The sequence below is a fragment of the Dermacentor andersoni genome, chromosome 11, assembly GCF_023375885.2.
Source record: "Dermacentor andersoni chromosome 11, qqDerAnde1_hic_scaffold, whole genome shotgun sequence".
NCBI lineage: Eukaryota > Metazoa > Arthropoda > Arachnida > Ixodida > Ixodidae > Dermacentor > Dermacentor andersoni.
Genome location: NC_092824.1, coordinates 94778020 through 94797764, shown reverse-complemented (window position 1 = coordinate 94797764; position 19745 = coordinate 94778020). Strand labels below are relative to the sequence as shown.

At 45.5% G+C, this 19745-nt stretch overlaps 3 protein-coding genes across 5 annotated transcripts; all 3 read left to right on the top strand.

Annotated features, from left to right (window-relative positions):
- Positions 1-293: 293 nt before the first annotated feature.
- On the top strand, positions 294-3189 carry LOC126539091 (uncharacterized). 3 transcript variants are annotated; one of them, XM_072285453.1, is made up of 4 exons: positions 294-425; positions 1227-1244; positions 2505-2640; positions 2752-3189. In XM_072285453.1, the coding sequence occupies exons 1-4, from the start codon at positions 386-388 to the stop codon at positions 3062-3064; spliced, it is 507 nt and encodes a 168-aa protein (XP_072141554.1). In that variant the 5' UTR covers positions 294-385; the 3' UTR covers positions 3065-3189. The 3 variants fall into 3 exon arrangements, with proteins under 3 accessions (XP_072141554.1, XP_054931153.2, XP_054931152.2); XM_055075178.2 differs by having other exon boundaries at positions 2689-3189; XM_055075177.2 differs by having other exon boundaries at positions 2505-3189.
- Positions 3190-5408: 2219 nt separating this feature from the next.
- Positions 5409-6608, top strand: LOC126539089 (activator of basal transcription 1-like). The gene has a single exon (XM_050185802.3). It carries the CDS (start codon positions 5809-5811, stop codon positions 6574-6576), a length of 768 nt encoding a protein of 255 aa, XP_050041759.1. The 5' UTR covers positions 5409-5808; the 3' UTR covers positions 6577-6608.
- A 220-nt stretch (positions 6609-6828) lies between these two features.
- On the top strand, positions 6829-17759 carry LOC126539090 (uncharacterized). The gene is made up of 4 exons (XM_050185803.3): positions 6829-7105; positions 8098-8193; positions 9991-10110; positions 17506-17759. Exons 1-4 carry the CDS (start codon positions 6940-6942, stop codon positions 17673-17675), a joined length of 552 nt encoding a protein of 183 aa, XP_050041760.2. The 5' UTR covers positions 6829-6939; the 3' UTR covers positions 17676-17759.
- Positions 17760-19745: the final 1986 nt, after the last annotated feature.

The window sequence follows — 19745 nt, the reverse complement described above, 5'->3', positions numbered from 1 at the left end:
GAAGGGGGCAAGATGTGAGAGTGAAACTAAAGACAACTGATAACACACACACAAAAATAAGAGAAACAGGGAGAGACATGGGGGGGAGGGGGGAGGCGAGGAACGCCTTTCCATGACCAGGGTCCCACTACATTCCCCAACGCGTGTATGTGTGTATGGCCGTAAATCTCTCTAATGACGGCATCGTGATTGCGGCGCGCGTCGAAACGGCCTCGGGATGCTCCTACAGCCCAAGCACCGATTCCGAGCACCATGATGTACACGGAGTCATGGGCCACTTATAAGAGATCCGGAAAGGCTGACCGACTCTGTTCGTGACCCTACCGTTATACTTCCGTGCGCCCCATCGGTTTGCTTCGAGCTAACGAACCGCAGAGCAACCGTCATGGCCAAGCTAACCCTCTTCCTCGCCTTCGGTCTGGTCGGTAGGTGTCACTCCTTTTTTCCCGCCCGCGTCATGTCGTGAACTCTGAAAAACACCTGCAGAAGAACAACGGGCAGCGGTATCCACTGGGCGTAACACGGATTCTTGCATTCGGTTGTTGAATAGCAAGATGCGCGTTGTTTTGTACGCGATCGAACCATGTGTATCAACAGTTCGCATTTGTAGATGTTTTCAAGAGGATGCTACTCTTTGTCAGAACCTCGCTGCCCAGAGAAAGAAATGAAATAATATTCTGCAACAGTGGGGACGAAAATAGGCTTTCTTCCTGAAATTGCAGTCACTGTGATCCGGAACACGCAAGTGGATCCGAGCGCTGTAAGCGAGGCTTGGCGCTAAGAAATGATGGCTGTAGCTTATTTGGTGTTGCAAGCAGTCGAGCCAAATGATCTTGAGTTCTGATAAACATCTAGGGACCTTTCCTATATAAAAGAAAGATCGGTCTCATAACTCCAATGTGCAATAATCCCCTACGAAGCCATAATTCATACGTGATTCTTGGATGAGAAAGTTACGGGAGTTGATTTTTCTTGTACCGTTCGCGTTCTGCTACCAGCTAAAGTTGGTAGCATTGCACGCTTATTGTCTTTTTGTGTGTTTGTTATCTGCTCGTGACTTCGTTTCAGAGTCATGACGGGTTAGAGGTGTGGGACGATTGGGGATGGACGGGTCGCAACGTATCGCTTAGCCGAGATTCTGTTTCAAGTGTGACTTCTTTTGCTGTTCGCGCAACTTTCAATAACGCTTCAATGTGTCTGACTTGACATTCATTTGTCTTTTGCAGTCACGATGGGACTTATCGGTGAGTCTGGTCGTCTTGTCATTCGCAATAAGTCATACGTCCTTTGCTAGTAGGAAGTACATATTCTTATTATTTTTTTTATTTAGTACATACTGCGGTCCAAAGACCAAGCAGGGGGCGAAAAAAGGAACACAGTGAACATAGTGCCTTGGTCGGCTGTAAAAAACCAGCAAACTGGATACTGCATGCAGCGGAGATGCAGTGCATTTTCTCATATAAATATGCACAAAATGGCGTAGGCAGTCATCGACTGAACACGCCGGACCTTGGCTGCGGAGTTATCGTACACTATGTGGCTTCCTACATGTCATCTTCCGTTATCTGTTTTGTCGCTGGAATGTCCTCAGTGATTTTACTTGCTTATTGTTTGCAATGCTTCGATAACCCAATTGTCCGAAGCCTCTCGTGAGTCATATGTGCCTCCGAGATGTGTAATCATGCAAAATTTTATTTGCGACAGCAAGTTACGCTATAGTGTTTGCACTAGGTCATGTCATACTGTGTAAGGCCTATTCTGTATCGTATGTCTAATTATGCAAAAAAAACAAGGGAAGCAAAGAAAGATGCAAAGATGTGCGCCGAAATGTCAGCAATAACAGTCCTCATTCGCCCAGTGCCTGCTAACTAGCTCCACATATGCAGCGCCGCTGCGAGGCTTCACCAAGACGTATTGTCTGCGCGCCTGGTTAACTATTACGGAGAATTAAAATTCCAGGACGCTGTTTTACCCTTCAATCAGATTGCGCAATCATGGAGTTATCGAGTAAATATGACGGAGACACCATGAATGTGCAATGCTGTAAGATACCTATGAAAGCTGCCAAGTGAACTGAATTATTTTCAACCGCTGTCTTATAGCGTTAATTATGTATTTCCCTTTAAATGTGACACAGTGTACACCTGCGCAATCTCTCCGAACGCTTGCCAAGTGCGTTTAACCGATTCGTATGGCCGTTTTCCGGTGTTTTCTTAAAAATGACAACGCTTAATCGGCCACTACACACTTTTTCAATGTCGTGTGCATCGCACTACGTCAAATAAAGCCATTGTTGGTATTTGAATATGTTTCGTGTGTCTATATCTTTTCTCCCGTCGTTGGCGTTTTTCGACTTGTTGAACTGATATAACAACTAACCCGACTATGTTCTCTCTCGGAGTTGCTGCTTCACAGAAAGCACGCTTCGAGTTTGCGTTGTAGACACTTCTTTCAGAAGAATGATCGAGCTGTTAATCCTTGTTGTTTTCTCTCTTATTCGACAGTGACTCAGGCTGAAGCCTGGTCGCTTTTCGCCCGGAACGAGGAAGCCCACGCAGAGAGTGCCGACGCTGACAGGTCAGAAGCAGCCAGCGCTGACAGGTCAGAAGAAGCCAACGCTGAGGAAGCCAACGCTGACAGGTCAGAAGAAGCCAACGCTGACAGGTCAGAAGAAGCCAACGCTGACAGGTCAGAAGAAGCCAACGCTGAAGAAGCCAACGCTGACAGGTCAGAAGAAGCCAATGCTGACAGGTCAGAAGAAGCCAACGCTGAGGAAGCCAGCGCTGACAGGTCAGAAGAAGCCAACGCTGAGGAAGCCAACGCTGACAGGTCAGAAGAAGCCAACGCTGAGGAAGCCAGCGCCGACAGGTCAGAAGAAGCCTACGCTGAGGAAGCCAGCGCCGACAGGTCAGAAGAAGCCAACGCTGAGGAAGCCAACGCCGATAGGTCAGAAGAAGCCAACGCTGAGGAAGCCAACGCTGACAGGTCAGAAGAAGCCAACGCTGAGGAAGCCAACGCTGACAGGTCAGAACATGCCCACGCTGAGAGCGCTGACGCCGACTGAGCGGCACGCTCAAAGTCTAGCCACAAAAAGAAGACTATGCCAGCACGTCTTTCACTCCGAATTAGCTCATCTTAAAGTACAAGAACCACGGGGGGCAGATAATAAAACTTATTTCTTTGAACGTACTAAGAGTTTCGTCACCCTGCGACGCTGTCAAATTCATCTTAATTGCCACCTCCGATTCGCTAACAGGACAGCTGCTACCAACGATTATGTTGGCTGCTACTGGCTCTCTGACTCAAAACGCCAACATGGCGGTATTAGTATTACGCATGTTAGTACAGAATAGCAACGCTGGGATTCTATTCTGAACATTGACGAATTCCACCAAATTATCAAATTCTGTAAGGGCGTCAGTTTGAGCCAATCAGAGCTCACCAAGGGTGCTGTTCTGGATATTGTCGAATTCCGCCATATATTGAATTTTCCATCTGGTCAGCTCTGATTGGTTCAGATGGCTGCTGCGGCCTCTGGGATAGGCTCAAAATGCCGCCATTACAGAATGCGACGATGTGGCGGCATTTGACGGCGTCAAAATAGCACCCCATGTCCAAAAAATCCGCTTCAAACTCCGACGGTGCTATTTTGGACACAAACCGACATCTTGTCAGCTCTGATTGACCCACAGGGTTGATATGGCCTCTCTGGTTGGATCAGGAAGCACGGAGGTATTTAACAATATCCATACTATCACCTAGGATGTGCTCAGAATAGTACTCGGATACGCCCTGGTCCACAAGCACCCTGGGCATGTGCTCCACTAGTTGTCGGCAAAATAAGACGCATCGCCACATATGGCATGCTAAAAAGTACACGAAATGGCAGACCAGCCCACAGACTTCAAGCAGTTAGATTATGAACAATAGGTTCCTCAGACCACTTGTGCAGCTTCTTCGCAAAAAATATGACGGCACGCATTTATTTAAATGATGTGCCGTGTGGCAAACCGTGCGATTAATATATATGATGTAGTGATCCCAGACCATCAGCGGCAAGGAAAGTCCACCCAGACCATCAGGCAAGGTAACTCCACCACTATACGACAGCGGTTGCGGGGAAACTCGATAAGCTTAAGTTCAAGGTCCGGTACAGTATGTTCCTGCTATTGCTGAAAAATAAACCATGCACATATGTCAAGCGGACAAATTACGCAGGACGCGCAGAAGCAGAGCCGCATTAATTAAAGCGCACCGCAGGGTCCAGGCGACGCTACGGAAGCGGTCGACCGTCAAATAAACACTTCTGTGCCCGCCGCGGTAGCTTTGGGGCTATGGCATTGTGGCTATGGCATTGTGGCTATGGCATTGCGGCTATGGCATTGCGGATTTGATCCCGACCGCGGCCGCCGCATTTCGACGGGGGGCGCAATAGAAAACGCACGAGCACTTGAGAGGCGTTAAAGGGACACTAAAGCGAAACATTAAATCAGTTTAGACTAATGAAGCATTGTCTGAGAACCATGCAGGCAGTCATTTAAAAAAAAAATTTTTGATTATTAGATGAGAAAATGAAGGTCCAAGTATCAGTATTTGAATTTCGCGCCAAAACCCCAGCGCCGTTACGTCAGCGTGACGTCAGGGATACCAAAGTATGTTGTCGCATTTGGGCCACGTTCGCTGAATAAAGGTTCCCTAAACTTGCCATGTTTAATATTTGGTTCCTTTAGAACACAATGTAGTCAATCTGTAGCGCTATATATAATTAGTAGGCCCTAGAAGATGCCATCAAAATTCAAAAAGTCACAGCCCCCAGGTGCGGGAACTTAAGTGGGCGTCGCCACCCGTATTTCGTTCATGCGCTTTTTGTGGCTTACCAAACGTCTTATGTTGTAAGAGTGGTGTTTTTGGTGTTGTAGGACGGTAATTTACTGATGCAGAAGAAATCATTTTTCACTTTAGTGTGCCTTTAAAGAGCATTACGGTGTCAAAATTAATCCGGAATCCGCCACTACGGCGTGTCTCATAATCCGATTGTGGTTTTGTCACGTACAGCCCCTAATCCAATTCCAAGTTTAATACTTCTGCCACGATGCGATGTGCCATGTGAGACAATGACAATGCTCAACCCTCACAGAGGTTATGAAATACGGTTATATATATATTAAATTCGAGTTGGGTCAATCGCTACACTATTCAATCACTAAATTAAGTTGCGCATACTAGGTGTCGCTATTCTAGTACACTCTGTAAGTCTCCCACAAATACATGTCATGAAAAATAACATCCACAGCGCACGCCTTTTATCTGAACTATTAAAAGTGCAAAACAATAGTGCTCACACCTGAAAGTCATGTGATTCTACTGGCGCGGCTCTTTGCGGGACAACGTTTATAAATTTGCGGGTAGCGTAGTGGCGCCTCTGCGATGTCATTACAGGCCCTACATTTGTACACTCTGTCAACATGGCATGTTGAAGCTTTTAAAAGGGTGCCAGAAATATTGCCCCACACGCGCGTAGGACACCGTGCGAGGAGTAAAAGTGCAACGCTCAACCTTCCTATTGCAGTCAGTGCTTCGCCCTTTTGATAATAACCACGAATAAAGCTCTTCTTTCTCCTTTATTTCTCGGCGATACTAGTAATAATAATTTAACAGCGTGGTTTCAGGAATGGAAACTTTGTAAGGGGGCTATCCTCGCCTAAGTGTAGCTTGCAGCGCCACCTATTTTAGTGCTACTCTATGCGTGCATTGTAGTCTGGTTAGTCTATCGCTCTAGCGAGGCTGGGGTTGTCATAGTTTCCAAAAATGGCCGAAGGTGAATGTGCTCGCGACGAACAGCGCCGCGATCCTGCATCGTCCAACGACGCTGGTTGCGATCTCTTCAGCTCTGCCGATCTCAAAGATGAGCCCCCGAAGCACAAGGTCAAAGCAGGGAAGAAGAAGAAAATTCCCGGCGTCGTCTACTTGAGTTACATACCGCCCAAGATGAACGTCAAGACCGTGCGGAGCATGTTGTCAAAGTACGGCGAACTGGGACGCATATTCCTGCAGCCGGAGAAAGAGCGTGGCAAGGCGCGGAACTTCGTCGAAGGTTGGGTCGAGTTCATGGACAAAAAAGTGGCGAAGCGCGTTGCTGCCACTTTGAACGGCGTCCAGGTGGGTGGAAAACGACGTGCCGAGTATTACTACAGCCTCTGGAGCATCAAGTACCTGCACCGGTTCCGGTGGACGCATCTGAACGAGCGACTAGCATACGAGAAAGCCGTAAGGGACCAGCGACTGCGCACCGAGATCGCGCAGGCCAAGCGCGAGTCCAACTTCTACATTTCGGCCGTTCAGAAGAGCAAGCGCCTACGGCGCGAAGCTAGAGAAGGTGGCGAGGACGACGCGAGCTTACAACGGTCGATAGATGTGCGGCAGCGCGCTACCGACGAGGATATCGTCGCGAACAGGGCAAAAAAGACTGCAGAGGGAACTTCAAAGCCCGCCGTCGACCTGGGCCTGCTGAAAAACATTTTTGTGAGTGGTGTGACAGCGGGCTCGGACGATTCAGAGAACGAGCTTGGGACGTGACTCATTTGAAGTCAATAAACTTTTTCCGTGTATGAAGGGCTCTCTGTTGTCATTATCGAACTTTCGCTGCTTCCTTTATTTCGTGTACAGAACCGCATAGTGTACACCCCTACGGGGCTTGTTCATAGGGCTTGTTTTCGTACGCATCCGCACACGCTGGAGCTCGGATGACTTTGGATTGGGCTCATGGTGGCTCGTAAGTTAGTCAAGGTACTGGCTGTAGTTGGATTGCTAGCCGGATTAGCATGTCATGGGCTTCCTGTTCCGGCGCTTGCTTTGCCCTTGCTCGGTCTGCTTCTGGGACGGTTTTCGCGATCGGAATTTGATTGGCGTAGCTGTAATTTCCAGCGGAGAGGCTGAAAAATGGTCTTCATTCCACCTGACGAGTCTCCGCTTTTGTTTATATATGAAGTATTGCAGCGGGAGCGAGAGAAAAGGGGCTGGGGTCCGCTGAGCTACTACCGGTCACCCGCCGATGATGAGGGCATCGAAAAATTGGGATTCCTTTCGTTCTATGCAATGAAGTTCGGTGAGTAACATCATTTCAATTGTCGCTTAAAACAGCGAACACGCAGTGTAGTCAGGTAGTCTCTGTCGTGTCACGAGGCCTTGGTGCTCCATCACACGACTCCAGGTGAGCGTGGACTGCACTGCTTGGCAAAGTGCACAGCGAAACTTCAGCTTTGCATTTTTCGGTGCGAACTTCACGAATAAAGATGAATGCACTTCTGAAGCCCTCTCTTAGCCGCCTTCGTCTTCACTGTTTTGTGGCTTAGCCTTTACGCACTGAACTCGCTTGCGCTTTCCTTACATATGTGAAACAAAAGTGTTATAACACGCATTTTAGATATGAGACGCCACTGATGAAGAGTTGTGCTCACTCGTTTTGTTGTTACTGCGACTGACACATTGTGCCCTACAATTTAATTGAGGTTCACGCAATACAGTTTTGGTAAAATTAGTCATAAGTACAGTGCCAACTGTCGTCGTATTTCGCATAATCGCCATCACTTCCGTATGTGTATCGAGAAGAAGCATCTATATGTGGGGAAGTCGTCCACACTTCTGTCCAGGGCTCAGAATTGGCCCGTTGTGACGCAAAAATGTCTCTGCGTTGCTGACCGGTTTGAGAGGCAATGCTTGGGAACAGGGAAATCTACAACAACGCACAACCCACACTTTATTCAGCCCGGCACTTTGGACTATTCTAACAACGTGTTATTACCCTTTGTATGCTGGGCAGCGCTCTACACAGAAGTGTGGGTGTTTGTATTTGCCTTTGACCTTATCAGAAAATGCACATAGTGTGTGTTATATAATTTAATTGGCTATCTCAGCTACAAACATTGAGTCCTGTGAATGTGCTGAGGTGTAGGACAAACATTGTAAATCAGCAGCGACTCATTACATCGCAAACTGCAGTTTCAAGCAGGACCTAGCGTGTGAAATATAGCCTATTTATTCTCCGTCAAGTGACAAGAAATGCGTGCCATGGTAACAAACTTTTCTGTTTGCTTCCAGGTGCAGCAGCGGGTTTGACTGATGGAATTCTGATTACCGAAGCATCGACCTTCAGGCACTTTGCGGGACGTGTAGGTTTCTGGACAGTTCCATCGGGTGAGTTTTTCCAGGCTTGCCCACACATTCTAGAGCAGTAAGTTTGGTGCAACCAGGCTTTTGGACTACCTTGAGCCAGGATGGCCAATGCTTGTCTCTTAGATGAAAACACCTTGGCTCTTCAACTGCCATTTATGATGCATGGGCGGCAAAGAGCCAGCAATCTTGCTAAAGACAATGAATAAATGATCTACATGCTGTCTCACCAACTCAGTCTAAAGTTGGCACCTGTCCGTTTTCCACCGGCACAACTGGTTTTTCCTTCGCGGTGCCAGCTGCCACTTTGACCCCTGCACCGGCATGTCATTTGCCGGTCTTCCGGCTCTCTCTACATCGGCACATTGTAAGCTACATCGCAAGCACTCTGTCGAGCGTTTATATGTTGCAAATAACTGAATTGGATACAAACAAACCCATTCCTAATTACTTAAACTTTCCTTGAATTCCCCGAAGCATCGAGTATTTCATTGACATCTAGACTTGCAAGTATTGTTGTGCTGTTTTACAAATAAATTATTTGCGTACCAAATTTTACATTGTCTTTCAATGAACATCAATCACACAAATGTCGTTTTCTGTGTATCACCACATTATTTGCTTCTCAGTTAACGTATAAAATATGTTATTCCATGCTTGCAACCTAGTAAGAACAGAACTTAAGTTTCTTTCATGACATGTTGGCTCATGAAATAAGCCTTTCAAAGATTTTGAAAGTCTTATTTTCATTTGATAGAGCTAAGAAATATGCTTTTGTGTATTTTTGGGCCATTTTGGCACAAGAGAAGGTCTCAAAATGTGCTAGGTCAAATGTTTGATTCTTTTATGCTCCATTTCATACCTGACAGGCAGTGCTAAAGAGGTTAAGCTGCACAGGTGGGTCCCCACCTGTGGCAAGTTGTTTTTTCATCCACTTTCATTTCCATTAATTTATCGTTTCTTTATTTCATTTACTAAGCACAAGTAATTTCCCCTAAGTTGTCCTTGGTGTCAGTGTTAACTTCTTATGGACTGAATCCCAGCCATGGCGGCCGCATTTCAATGGAGGCGAAATGCGAAAACACCCGTGTACTTAGGTTTAGGTGCACGTTAAAGATCCCCAGGTGGTCGAAATTTCCGGAGTCCTCCACTACGGTGTGCCTTATAATCAGAAAGTGGTTTTGGCACGTAAAACCCCATAATTTTGTTTAACTTCTTATGATAGGCCTCTCGATTAACCCCTTTTCTTCTCGTTTAAAATCCATGGTAGCAATTTTGATACACTGAAGCACAGTTTCAATTGTGAATAAATAAGAAAACCAATTTTGAAATAATCAATTACTGTAGTAATTAAACCTTAAAAGAAATAATATTAAGTTTAAATGGTAATAAAATGTTCTAACTGTGTTTGGGTTTTGTGGGGCTGTTGCCCGTGTTGCCCTCGAGTTGCCTGACCTGGCATCATCGACATTGCCATAATGTCATGACACAGAATAAAAAAGTGTGCTGACATAGTGCAGTAACAAACATATAATGATATTGCTCATAAAGAAATAAAAAAAAAATTTGCTGTGCACGTTTCTTTTGGCTGGCTGGAAACCATGAATCATCCTTCGCAGGGGAACTTTATGGGTTTACTCTGTAGCTTCACATTCCAGCATGTGTACTTGAACTTTCTCTTGGATGTAGTATGTCTGTACATATATTTGTCTTCTATTTCGAAAAGAGCCATTCTGTTTAAAGTTTGTGTTTCTGAAGTGCCCTTTGTCCCTGTTCTATGTGTTTAAAAAAAAACTTGTAAACCAATCCTTTCTTTCTCAGTGTTGTCTTGCGGTGCATTCGTGGCCACAAATCACGCCCTGGCGAAGGTCACTGGCAAGGACACGTGGTACAACCACGCGGTTGGTGGTGTTGCTGCTGCCGCCGTGTGGGGAGGGGTGTGTAAGTGTCCTCTCTCTCCTTGCATTCCTGAGTTACTAATTTAGAAGCTAATTTAGAATTTAGAAGCACAGAATGACCCCTTCAGGTGCTGTGTGCACAATAGGGCACTCCAGGATGGAGCATCAAAAGTAAGATTACTGACTTTTAAAATGGGTTCCATACATCTTGAAACAATTCTGAGTGGACGTGTGCTGCAAGTTTCAATAATATGGGCTAAGCATTCTTGTAAATTGAGCTGGAAAGTAGGACAGCTAGGTGTTTGCTCTCAATGTTAGTAGTGTGTCATCGTATAACAGGTTCGCTTGTTTCCTGGTGTTTTGCAATGTCTTTCATCGAGCATATTGTTCAAGTGGCTGCATAGGTGCACTCCAAGTATGCTAGACATGCAATAGTTGATGTTCTCATTTGTTAAGTTCCTGGACAGAATTCTTACGTAGAGTCCATTTTCTGTAAACTTGACAAACCTCACTGAAGAAGGAAAAATACTTGATCTATTCTTGGGCTGTCTGTCTTTTGCAATCGCAAAAATGCAGGCAATGTGCTGAAACCAAATTTCCAATAGACTGAATTGTTGCCTAAATGGGTTACGTTAACCCTTTCGTTCACAGCATAAACATTTGTTCTTTTTGAAGGGGTCTCGTGGTAGCAAGAAATGTTTTACACTGTGCTGTGGGTAAATTGAACTTCCTGCATACTCAGTATAACTCCGTTTCAGTTGAGCGCCCTGAATATTGCTAAACACGGCCTTTTTGGTGAAAACACTTCCATATTTCATGGGATGTTTGATCTGCTGTGTTCCCTTAGCGATGTCGCAAGAATAGTGTTTTTCTTTGTCATAATGCTTGTGGTCAATGACTAACTTGTTCATATTCTTTGAGCCGGTCAGTCCTTTTCATCAAAAAAACAAAACTTGATTCACGGGGCGTTAAATCAATATATGATTCATCTGTAGTTCTGTGTGCTGACTAGAAACTGTACAAAGCACCATCCTGCTGCCTTGACTTTACTGCAGCAGAGCCTGCAGCATCCTGGCATAAAATTATTACATTGACACAATTATCGCAGTCCATCATAATTTGTGGCTGAAGGGGTTTAATCCTTTAGGCACGCACTTTTGTGCCTTATTATTATGGCGTTCTTCATTATGGACAGCTGTAGTTGCTGACTTTTGCTCGAACAATACCTTTTTTATTTAACATATCTGGGCCTATTGTTTATATGAAAGTGCACTTTACTGAAACTAGACAGTGGCAAAGGTGAGTACTGTTGTGAAATGAGGGGCCCGTGCGGCCAACAAAGGTTCCGTAAGTGGTGCCATATGCCAGGTGCCGGGAGAAAGAAGAGTTCCGAGTGACGTTGAAGAGAATGAAGAAAGGATTATATTAAAAAAACGTACATGGTTCAGTTTTCCAACACGGCTCCAACTATCGAAGCACACTACATGCTAGCGTCTTTCCATGTCCGGGCGTCTCTTTCACAGCCTTCTGGTGCCGCTTTTTACGCCCTTCCCTCTTTCCCTCCTTGAGGGAATTCACTGGCCAATCACAGTGCCGAATCGTTTACCACCTCTGTTGCCTCTCACTGGTCTCCAACATGGTGCTTCTGTCTTCTACGTACGGCTCGTGTCTCCAACGTGGTACACTGCGAGGAAACCACGTCGCAAACTGTGAACCCGCCGTTACTTTATCCAGGAGTCCCCGTCAATGACCCTGTCATCTATTAGTGGCCTCTTCGTGACAGTCAGGAGTGCGTCATTACTGTCTTGAAGCGAAGTGGACGATGAGGTGTGAACATCTACCGTGACAACTGCATGTTGCTGGTGGGGCATCCCGTGCTCTGAAGGACCGCCAGGCAACAGTACTGGGTGCCCATCTGTACAATTTGGCCTCAATAATATGTAGAAGGTTACTGTAAATAGCCATTTTTCCATGCCTTCTACATGCTGTTTGTTGTTCCCGTACACATTGTAGAATGAGGAAAGGGTGGCTTAGTGCATCATTCTCTTTTGGAGATGAAATCACTCTGTTGATTTCGCTTGATTAGCACCATACACATCAGAGCCTTTGGGTGCCTGCGTTCCTGAGAATGCAGTGCTCTATGTTGCACGTATCCACACCCAGTGGTGGCAGCCACGACAGTTCAAACTAAGATGAAAGGCTAGCTGCACGTGCTAGGGCTTATCTCCTGTTCATACTTTCATCACGGGAGCCTGATCTATAAGAGTGGATCAAATGAAAACGGAACAACCAGAGTTGTGTACGTCAAATTGCATAATGTCTTGTATCTTTTATGAAATTGAGTATTATTACGAAGAAGTGCCGGTTTCAGTGCACTCTACTTCATATAAGGTACAAGCTTTTACACCGTTAATGTCCACAACTCTAGGTGTTCCGTATTCATTTGATCCACCTTATACAAACTCTGTCATAAGACAAGCACTCTGCTCATACACACTAATTGCAAAACTGACTATTGTCGGTTACCAAAACGAGAGAGAGGGTCATAGGAAGATGCAGGCTTTACATGATTATCTGTCATAGAGCAAGAAAGGTTGTTGAAGCTAACATTTTCACAAGGGTCCCTGACTGAGACAAGTCCCCTTGTCGAAATGTTGGCTTCAGCAACGTTCCTTGAGCCTACAAGAGCTGAAATTTGGGCGAGTTTGTCAGACTGCATACTTGAAGTGCAAAAAACACTGGTAGCGCTAGACCTATCTGCTGTTATTTTGCTCTGTCCACGCGTTTCTTGCACACAGTTTACACTATTGTTGTTGACAACTTTAAAATACCGTGGCGAATACACTTCTGCCTAACTCGAACAGAATTTTGAGTGATGTGCCAGCCAATCATGTTCTCTCACTTCTGCGACGTCACGGTGGAGGATAACTTCTTTCAACATCAACCTCTATTAGCAGCTATGTTTTCTAATACAGAGGCGTAGATAGTAGGTGTAGTGCTTGAAACATTAAATGAACACAAAGTGCTCTTCTGTTGTGCTAAGGGTGCACATAAAAGAACCAGCTGGTCAAAGTTAATACCCAGTCATCCACTATAGCGCCTTTCACAGTACCTGAGACATGAGTTCCCCTGCCCCTCCCCCATAATAATCAATCACCTAATTAGGCTGCTTCATACTTATCAGGCAACACTATGGAAGCTACACAACTAGTGCAGTTGTAGAAGTCTCACTCCATACATTTGGCAGTACAGCTGTTTACGATGTGCGATGCTTTCTTCAAGGTAACTGCTTCATATCTTACAACTTTCGGCTGTCACAAATTGCACCTCTTGCTATGTTAACTCCAATATAATCACCTAACAACTTATAGGAGTATGTTTAAGCGTGTTTACCATGGCAGGTACTGATAGCTGTTTAATGTGAACAGACATGGGAAGCAATGACAAAGCATGCACTGACAAAGCATGCACTTTCTATTGCACACCCAGACTCACATTAACAGTCTTCAAAATGTAGTGCATGAACAAAACTAAAATCAAGAAACACCCTTAAAGATAGTCAGGAAGCTAGTCCGTAGGCTGCGTTAATGAAAACATTGAGGATTACTCATCACCGAGGGTTTAGTGTCAGTTTCCAACAGGTTACAGGCATGGTTTTCTACTAAAATTATCAGAGTGAGCTCCACTGCTGTAATCATTCAGCCAGCATGGGAATGATAGTGCATGTATTTGTCTGATCTTTGAAATTGCGGCTTGAGACGTTGCCGTGGCTTCATTTATACCACAATTTGTTTGCCTTCATCAACCTAAATTTCTAAGCAATCACATTTTTCCTATATGTAGAAGACAAGAAGACTGTGCGCACATGTATTGATTGCGAATGATTGCATTTATAACTAAATACTTCGATGAAAATGATCAACTTGCAAAATCAAAGCTTTCTGAAGCCAGAAGGATGAAGTTTAGGCAAATCCATCTACAGCCCGTCTTGTTACTTTATGGGGAACCTAGGGTCTTACAGGAGTCTCTACCACCGTGGGTTCAAGCTTAGTGAGCCACAGGGCCACGTCGGCTGTCTCATAGCGCACCACTGTGCACACGCTCAGGCCGCAAAGGGGCTACCGAGCACTATACATGCAGGAAAACACAGTATTGTCCTGAGTTGGCAGAAACCATTTATTGTCTCCGGCAGCACCCAACACTGCACAAACGCCCGGTCCTGGAATTGACAGGAACCAAAGGGCATCTGCGCCAAGGGCAAAAATACAGACAGGGGCGCCTATAGCATGTTACTGCGTGAGCAGAAGCTCCCGCAACATGCTGCTAGGAATAGTAGCTGCTAGGAAAAGTCCCCACGGCTATGTGCTTGCTCTTGTGATAACCAGTGGGCCAACTGACGAGAGCGTGGACAATCTGCTACGGCTTGGGCCTCCGATAAGTGCAGCTTCGCGCAGTTCGGCCGCAGGAGAGCACTAGGCACTGCTCTTCACCCTAGCGTCGGGACAAGATCAACACAAAGTATGCACTTGTCGTACGGGCAACGGCACTGTACATGAGCTCAAGTCCGAGATACAAATGGGCTGGCAGATGAGAGAAAAGCATGTACATACCCAATGGAGTCCCAGGAGAAAGACCCGTGCTCCCATCGTGAGCAGCCGACAGCAGCTATGCCACAACATGAGTGCCCCCCCCCCCAAACCATCGGGAGTGGAATGGGGAAGAAGCATAGGGCTGACAGAACAGGTGAATGCCTGCGCAATGGCGCTGGCGCTACCTGCATTCCCACAACCCATGCTGGCGAACTGCCATGCTTGCAGCTCCCATAAACACTGGTGCCAGAGTTCGCTGTAGTGATTTTTGTGGGATACCTTTTTGTAGGTTTCAAGAATGGAGTGGCACGAGCATTGAGTGTCCACTGTGAATGAGAGCAACTGGAGTGGTGTACTAGCGTGACACAGTCTGGTGGGCTGCTTGTGGCTCGAGTTGAACACGCGAAGGGGGCCGAGAGGCTGTATATTTGGTGCCCGACTGGACGCCATAGAGACATGCACTAGCTAAGGACATAGAGCGGCAGGCCTCTGGAGCACCGGGCACAGGCAAGAACCCACATCCTTAACTCTTTAACACACTGGAATTATTAAATGCACGGCAGAAAAAATTGTTGCAAGAGATTTCGACTACATTTAGCCCTCGTAATCAATCGCCACCGATATTTTCTGTGGGTGCTGAATTTTTATCAACTTTGGGGTGAATTTGTGAATCGCATGTGAGTGTTTAAAAACATGGTTTGTCACGGAAGCATGACAACCGGCACTTAAGCCAGAAAACATACTGCCTGGGCATAGGCTGCACTTATTCAGTATGTCGTGAATTTGTGACAACTGGCGTTAAAAAGTTCATCCGACAGGCTGCTTTCTCAGCAGCTGTTCCCTTCCTCGCACATGCTTCTTCTCCACACTGGTGGCACCTCCTCCTCCCAAGCGCACATCATGAGACCACACAGATGCGCCATGGTAGCCTAGTGGCTATGGTATTCTGCTGATGAGCTCAAGGTCATGGGTTTGATCCTAGCCACAGTGGCTGGATTCCAGAGGGGGTGGAATGCAAAAATGCTTGTGTGTCACACAAGGGGGGCATGTTAAAGAAAACCAGGCGGTCAAAATTGTTCCAGAGTCCCCCACTACAGCATACCTGATAATCAGATTGTGGTCTTGGCGCACAACACGCCATAATTAAATTTCTGGAACCCTCCGTGTTTTTGTTTTCTTTTTCTATTGTAATAGCAGTTATAGACACTCGAGGCATATTCACGTTGTCACCGTTGATGTAAGAGGGTTTTCAGAGACACGGAGTGCATTTTGCTGCAAAAACAGTGCAGTGATGTGGACGCATCAGGATCGCTACATTCAGTCGCCTTGGTGGTTGAGCTAGGGCATCGTTTTGCATGCGAACAGTGGGTTGTTTTGTTTCTGCATCTAAACAAAAAAAAGTAAAGCTCGGCAGCATGTTTCACTCCTGTAACATCTGAAGACGAAAGCCTGATGCACACTTGCATAGTTATATGATCGAAGGGAGTCAGACTTATTGCAAAACATAACGAGCCGCAGTGGGAAGTAAACGCATTGCAAGTCGTCGTCTATGATCTTCGGCCTCCTCTCTCTATTGCCGTGTCACATTGTTGCGTTGCCGCTTTCGCAGTTGGGCTCCTTCGGCTCGTTTTCTATGCTTAGCTATAGCTTCACATGCTCATATGGTGGGGTCAGACTCACACCAACGATGTTTGTGTTCGACTTTACATTGCATCCTCTCAGCAGGGGAAAGCAGCACTCGCAGTCGGACACCTTGCTCCTGCCGCTTCGCATGTCGCACCTCGTTTCTCTTGGCGAGCACCCTCGGCCATAGCCTACTTTCTAGGGGGGTATGCAGTGCTTTATTGATGATACAGATGCTTGTGTTGAGCCTGTTCTTTCTTGAAACATACGCTGTTCTGTGTGTTGTATGGGTGATTTCAATGAATGCACTATTCGCCTCACTTTGCTGAGCGCTTGTAGCCTCTGCGTTAAGGGGTTATGAGCCATTGCTGATAGATTTTCTTGTACCACTTGACTAGACGCTGCATTTTCAGTCACTTAAGGCTTTCACCTTACAGAAAAAAAAAGTAAAGGCTATAAGCACACTAGTGTTTCTGCTGAGCTGTTGCGTGTGCACTAGTTTGAGTGGAACGGGCAGTAAACATCAAGCTAACATCATCTAATAGTTCACTAGACGCTAACACTGACGTTTTCCTGTCGGTCTCATCTCGTGCACCAGAAGGATGCTGTTTCTTCTGGCACGCAGGAGCTGCGTTGTGCTGACATATCGCACCTGTGTATTGTTACAACACCATTCTAAGAAGTGCAAGTGCAGATGTAAACTTTGCTGGGCGCTTTCAATGTTTCACCCTTCAGATGACGCTGCCAAGTTTTTTGCTATGTAGTTGGTACAAGTATATTCATAGTCTTTGTCTTCATCGCCTTTCTCGTATCTAGTTCATAATAGCAGCGTGCGTGCACGTAATTACAATGTAAGGCTGCATCAAAGCAAGCATTCCTTTTCATGGCGTCATGGTGCTTCCAGTAGATGACATACTATGATTTCGTTGCGAGTGCAAGCAGGGCACTATGGCTACTCGAAGCAGAAACATCGCTCGGCTTGTGCAGCGGTATATAGGCTCGCATCTGCAACCCCTTCCATGTACTGAGTGCATCATATTTCGCGACCTAAATGTATGAGACTCAGTGTTACATCAAATTACAGGATGTACAGTCATATCGTTCACATGTTATGCAATACTGTTTTGGTTGTGAATTCGAGTAGTGAGCGAAATCTTTGTGGCATTGCCAGCTGGAGTAGCTGGAACTTCGGTGATTTGTCTTTTCTTTTTTTTCTTTGTTTGCAGTCAATAGCTACAAGGTTGGATTTCCTCTCAGTCTACTCTTTGCCGCGTGTTTTGCCGTTAAGAAGTGGTCAGTCGACAACGACGTGAGCCTGACTGGAGCCGATTCAAAGTATCCAGAGTTCTTCTATCCTGCACAGAAGTTCGACTTCTCCATCATGAAAGCGCCATAGTCGAGCAGCCATGCCACTGCCTTTGTCTTCTTGTGCGCAGGGCCCTGTGCCCTGTTGTAGAATAAAGCCAATGTGAATACCATGTTTTCGAGTAAGCTTCATTGTCTTGGAAGGCGCTCTTGAAGAAAGCGTTAGAGGGACCCTAAAGAGAAATACTATTTCAAAACTATAGTTCCTTTAATCTTGCTGAAATAGGCTGGTTATTAAAAGTGACAATGAAGGTCAAAGTTCAGTTTCTTGAATTTCACGGCATAAACCCAGTGCTGTCAACTTTCCTACTTAAATGATAACGTCAAATTTCTTGTTTCTTTTTTTCATATTTGGGCCTCTGTGGTTCCATGAATGCTCTTTAGCCTTGCCAAATTCAGTTTCTGACTTTTTTAGAATGCAATGTAGTCTATCTTAAGTGACAAAGAAAGTAAGCAGGCATAAGCAGAAGTCGAAATCCATGACCTCTTGTTAAGCTGATGTGAGTACATCAAGTTGGCGTCGCCAGTCTTTCGGTCTTGTATCTTTTCAAGCTTCCCAAGCCTTTTTTCATGGCGAGAGCTGCTTTTCTGGTATTGGAGTATGCCAATTTACAATGCAGCTCAACTTACCTTTGTCTTCAATGACCGTATGAAGACAAAGTGCATGAAGACGATTTTTCTTAATCTTCATTTGTTGCGTTAAAGGTTGAAGACCTTGGAACCTCCGAAAAAATACCAGCACACTTCAGAGCACCTGAAATAATTGTACAACTTTTCTGAAGCAAGTTTTGGTTTTATTTCCCAGGAAGTGACAGTGTTGTAACGACATGATGCAGGAGGTGATCACTGTGGGAGCAGGACATTGTGACATTCTGACAATTGCTCTGCTCACTCTGTTGTCTGCTATGCTGCTGCATTTGTCCTCGCAAATAACAGCAGCACAGCAGACAACCAAGCAATGAAGCTGCAAGCCCCCTAAACCTTTGAAGAAGTATTAACAAGTGTAATTTTCTATAACACATATTTCTATGAGCCAGTATTGGTTCCCACGAAGTGGATGTGTCGTGACATCATGTTATTTTGTGTCATTCCTGTGATCATTGTGGCTTCCATGCATGAATGTAGCCAGAAGAAATTCACACAAAACTTTTGAATCGATTCTTTATGAGCAGTGTTGTTACACCTAGGCTTATTGCTATATGATACCAGCAAATCAGCAAATGTGTGAAATAAAAGTAGCTTAGTGTTTCCAAACCTTCATTCTGACTACATGTGATCATTTATGTGCAAGAAGTCTGCCGTAAGTTTTCTGCAAGTTTGTAGAAACCTGTATTGAAGTTTTACCCATTATGCAGTGACATGAGAGCTGGTGCAATATTTATGCAGTAAACTTCGCACTGTTTTGTACAGTATCAGTTGGAGTAAACGTTTGTAGATGTGGGGACTCAGTCCATGTCATCTTTGTTCGTGGAAGTGGTGGTCCCTGGGAATGAAGTGGAGGGACAGTGCTTCTCCTTCTCTTTCCTATGCTGCCTTTTGCTTCGTTTAAATTCTTTCAGCCTGGTGCTACTTTATAAATCAGTTGCGGGGCGTGACAACAGTCAATCGTAGCTCTCCATGTGGACGATTCTCTTCTGCTGTAGCAATGGCAGAAGCATAGTATTATGTGCGGCAAGTCCTGCACGTTCACAGATGTACGCAGAGCGACATCCTGTCGAGAAAACAAAACTTGGTTCGCTATGGAAGTGGTGCTCTCTGGTTGTGAAGTTGACGGAGAAACTGGGCCATTTCTTCCTCCTCTTTCTTAGCCTTGCTTCTGAATATCACCAGTGGCTTCAGTTAAGTTCTTTCACCTCAGTGCTGGTTTATAGAGAAGTTGCAGAGCGTGGCGTTGGCCAATCGTAGCAGCTAGCGGTGTGACCATCCATTCCAAGCGCAATATTTTTCTCTGTTTTACCACTAGTGGAGTAGCTGAGAGAAGCCATATCTCCATCTTTGTGGAAATGAATGAGTTTGAATTCACTCGGGTTAATGTACATTTATTTTTTGCATTTACAAACTTCTCGCAAAGCACTTTGGCATTCCTGCAACAGGCACTGGC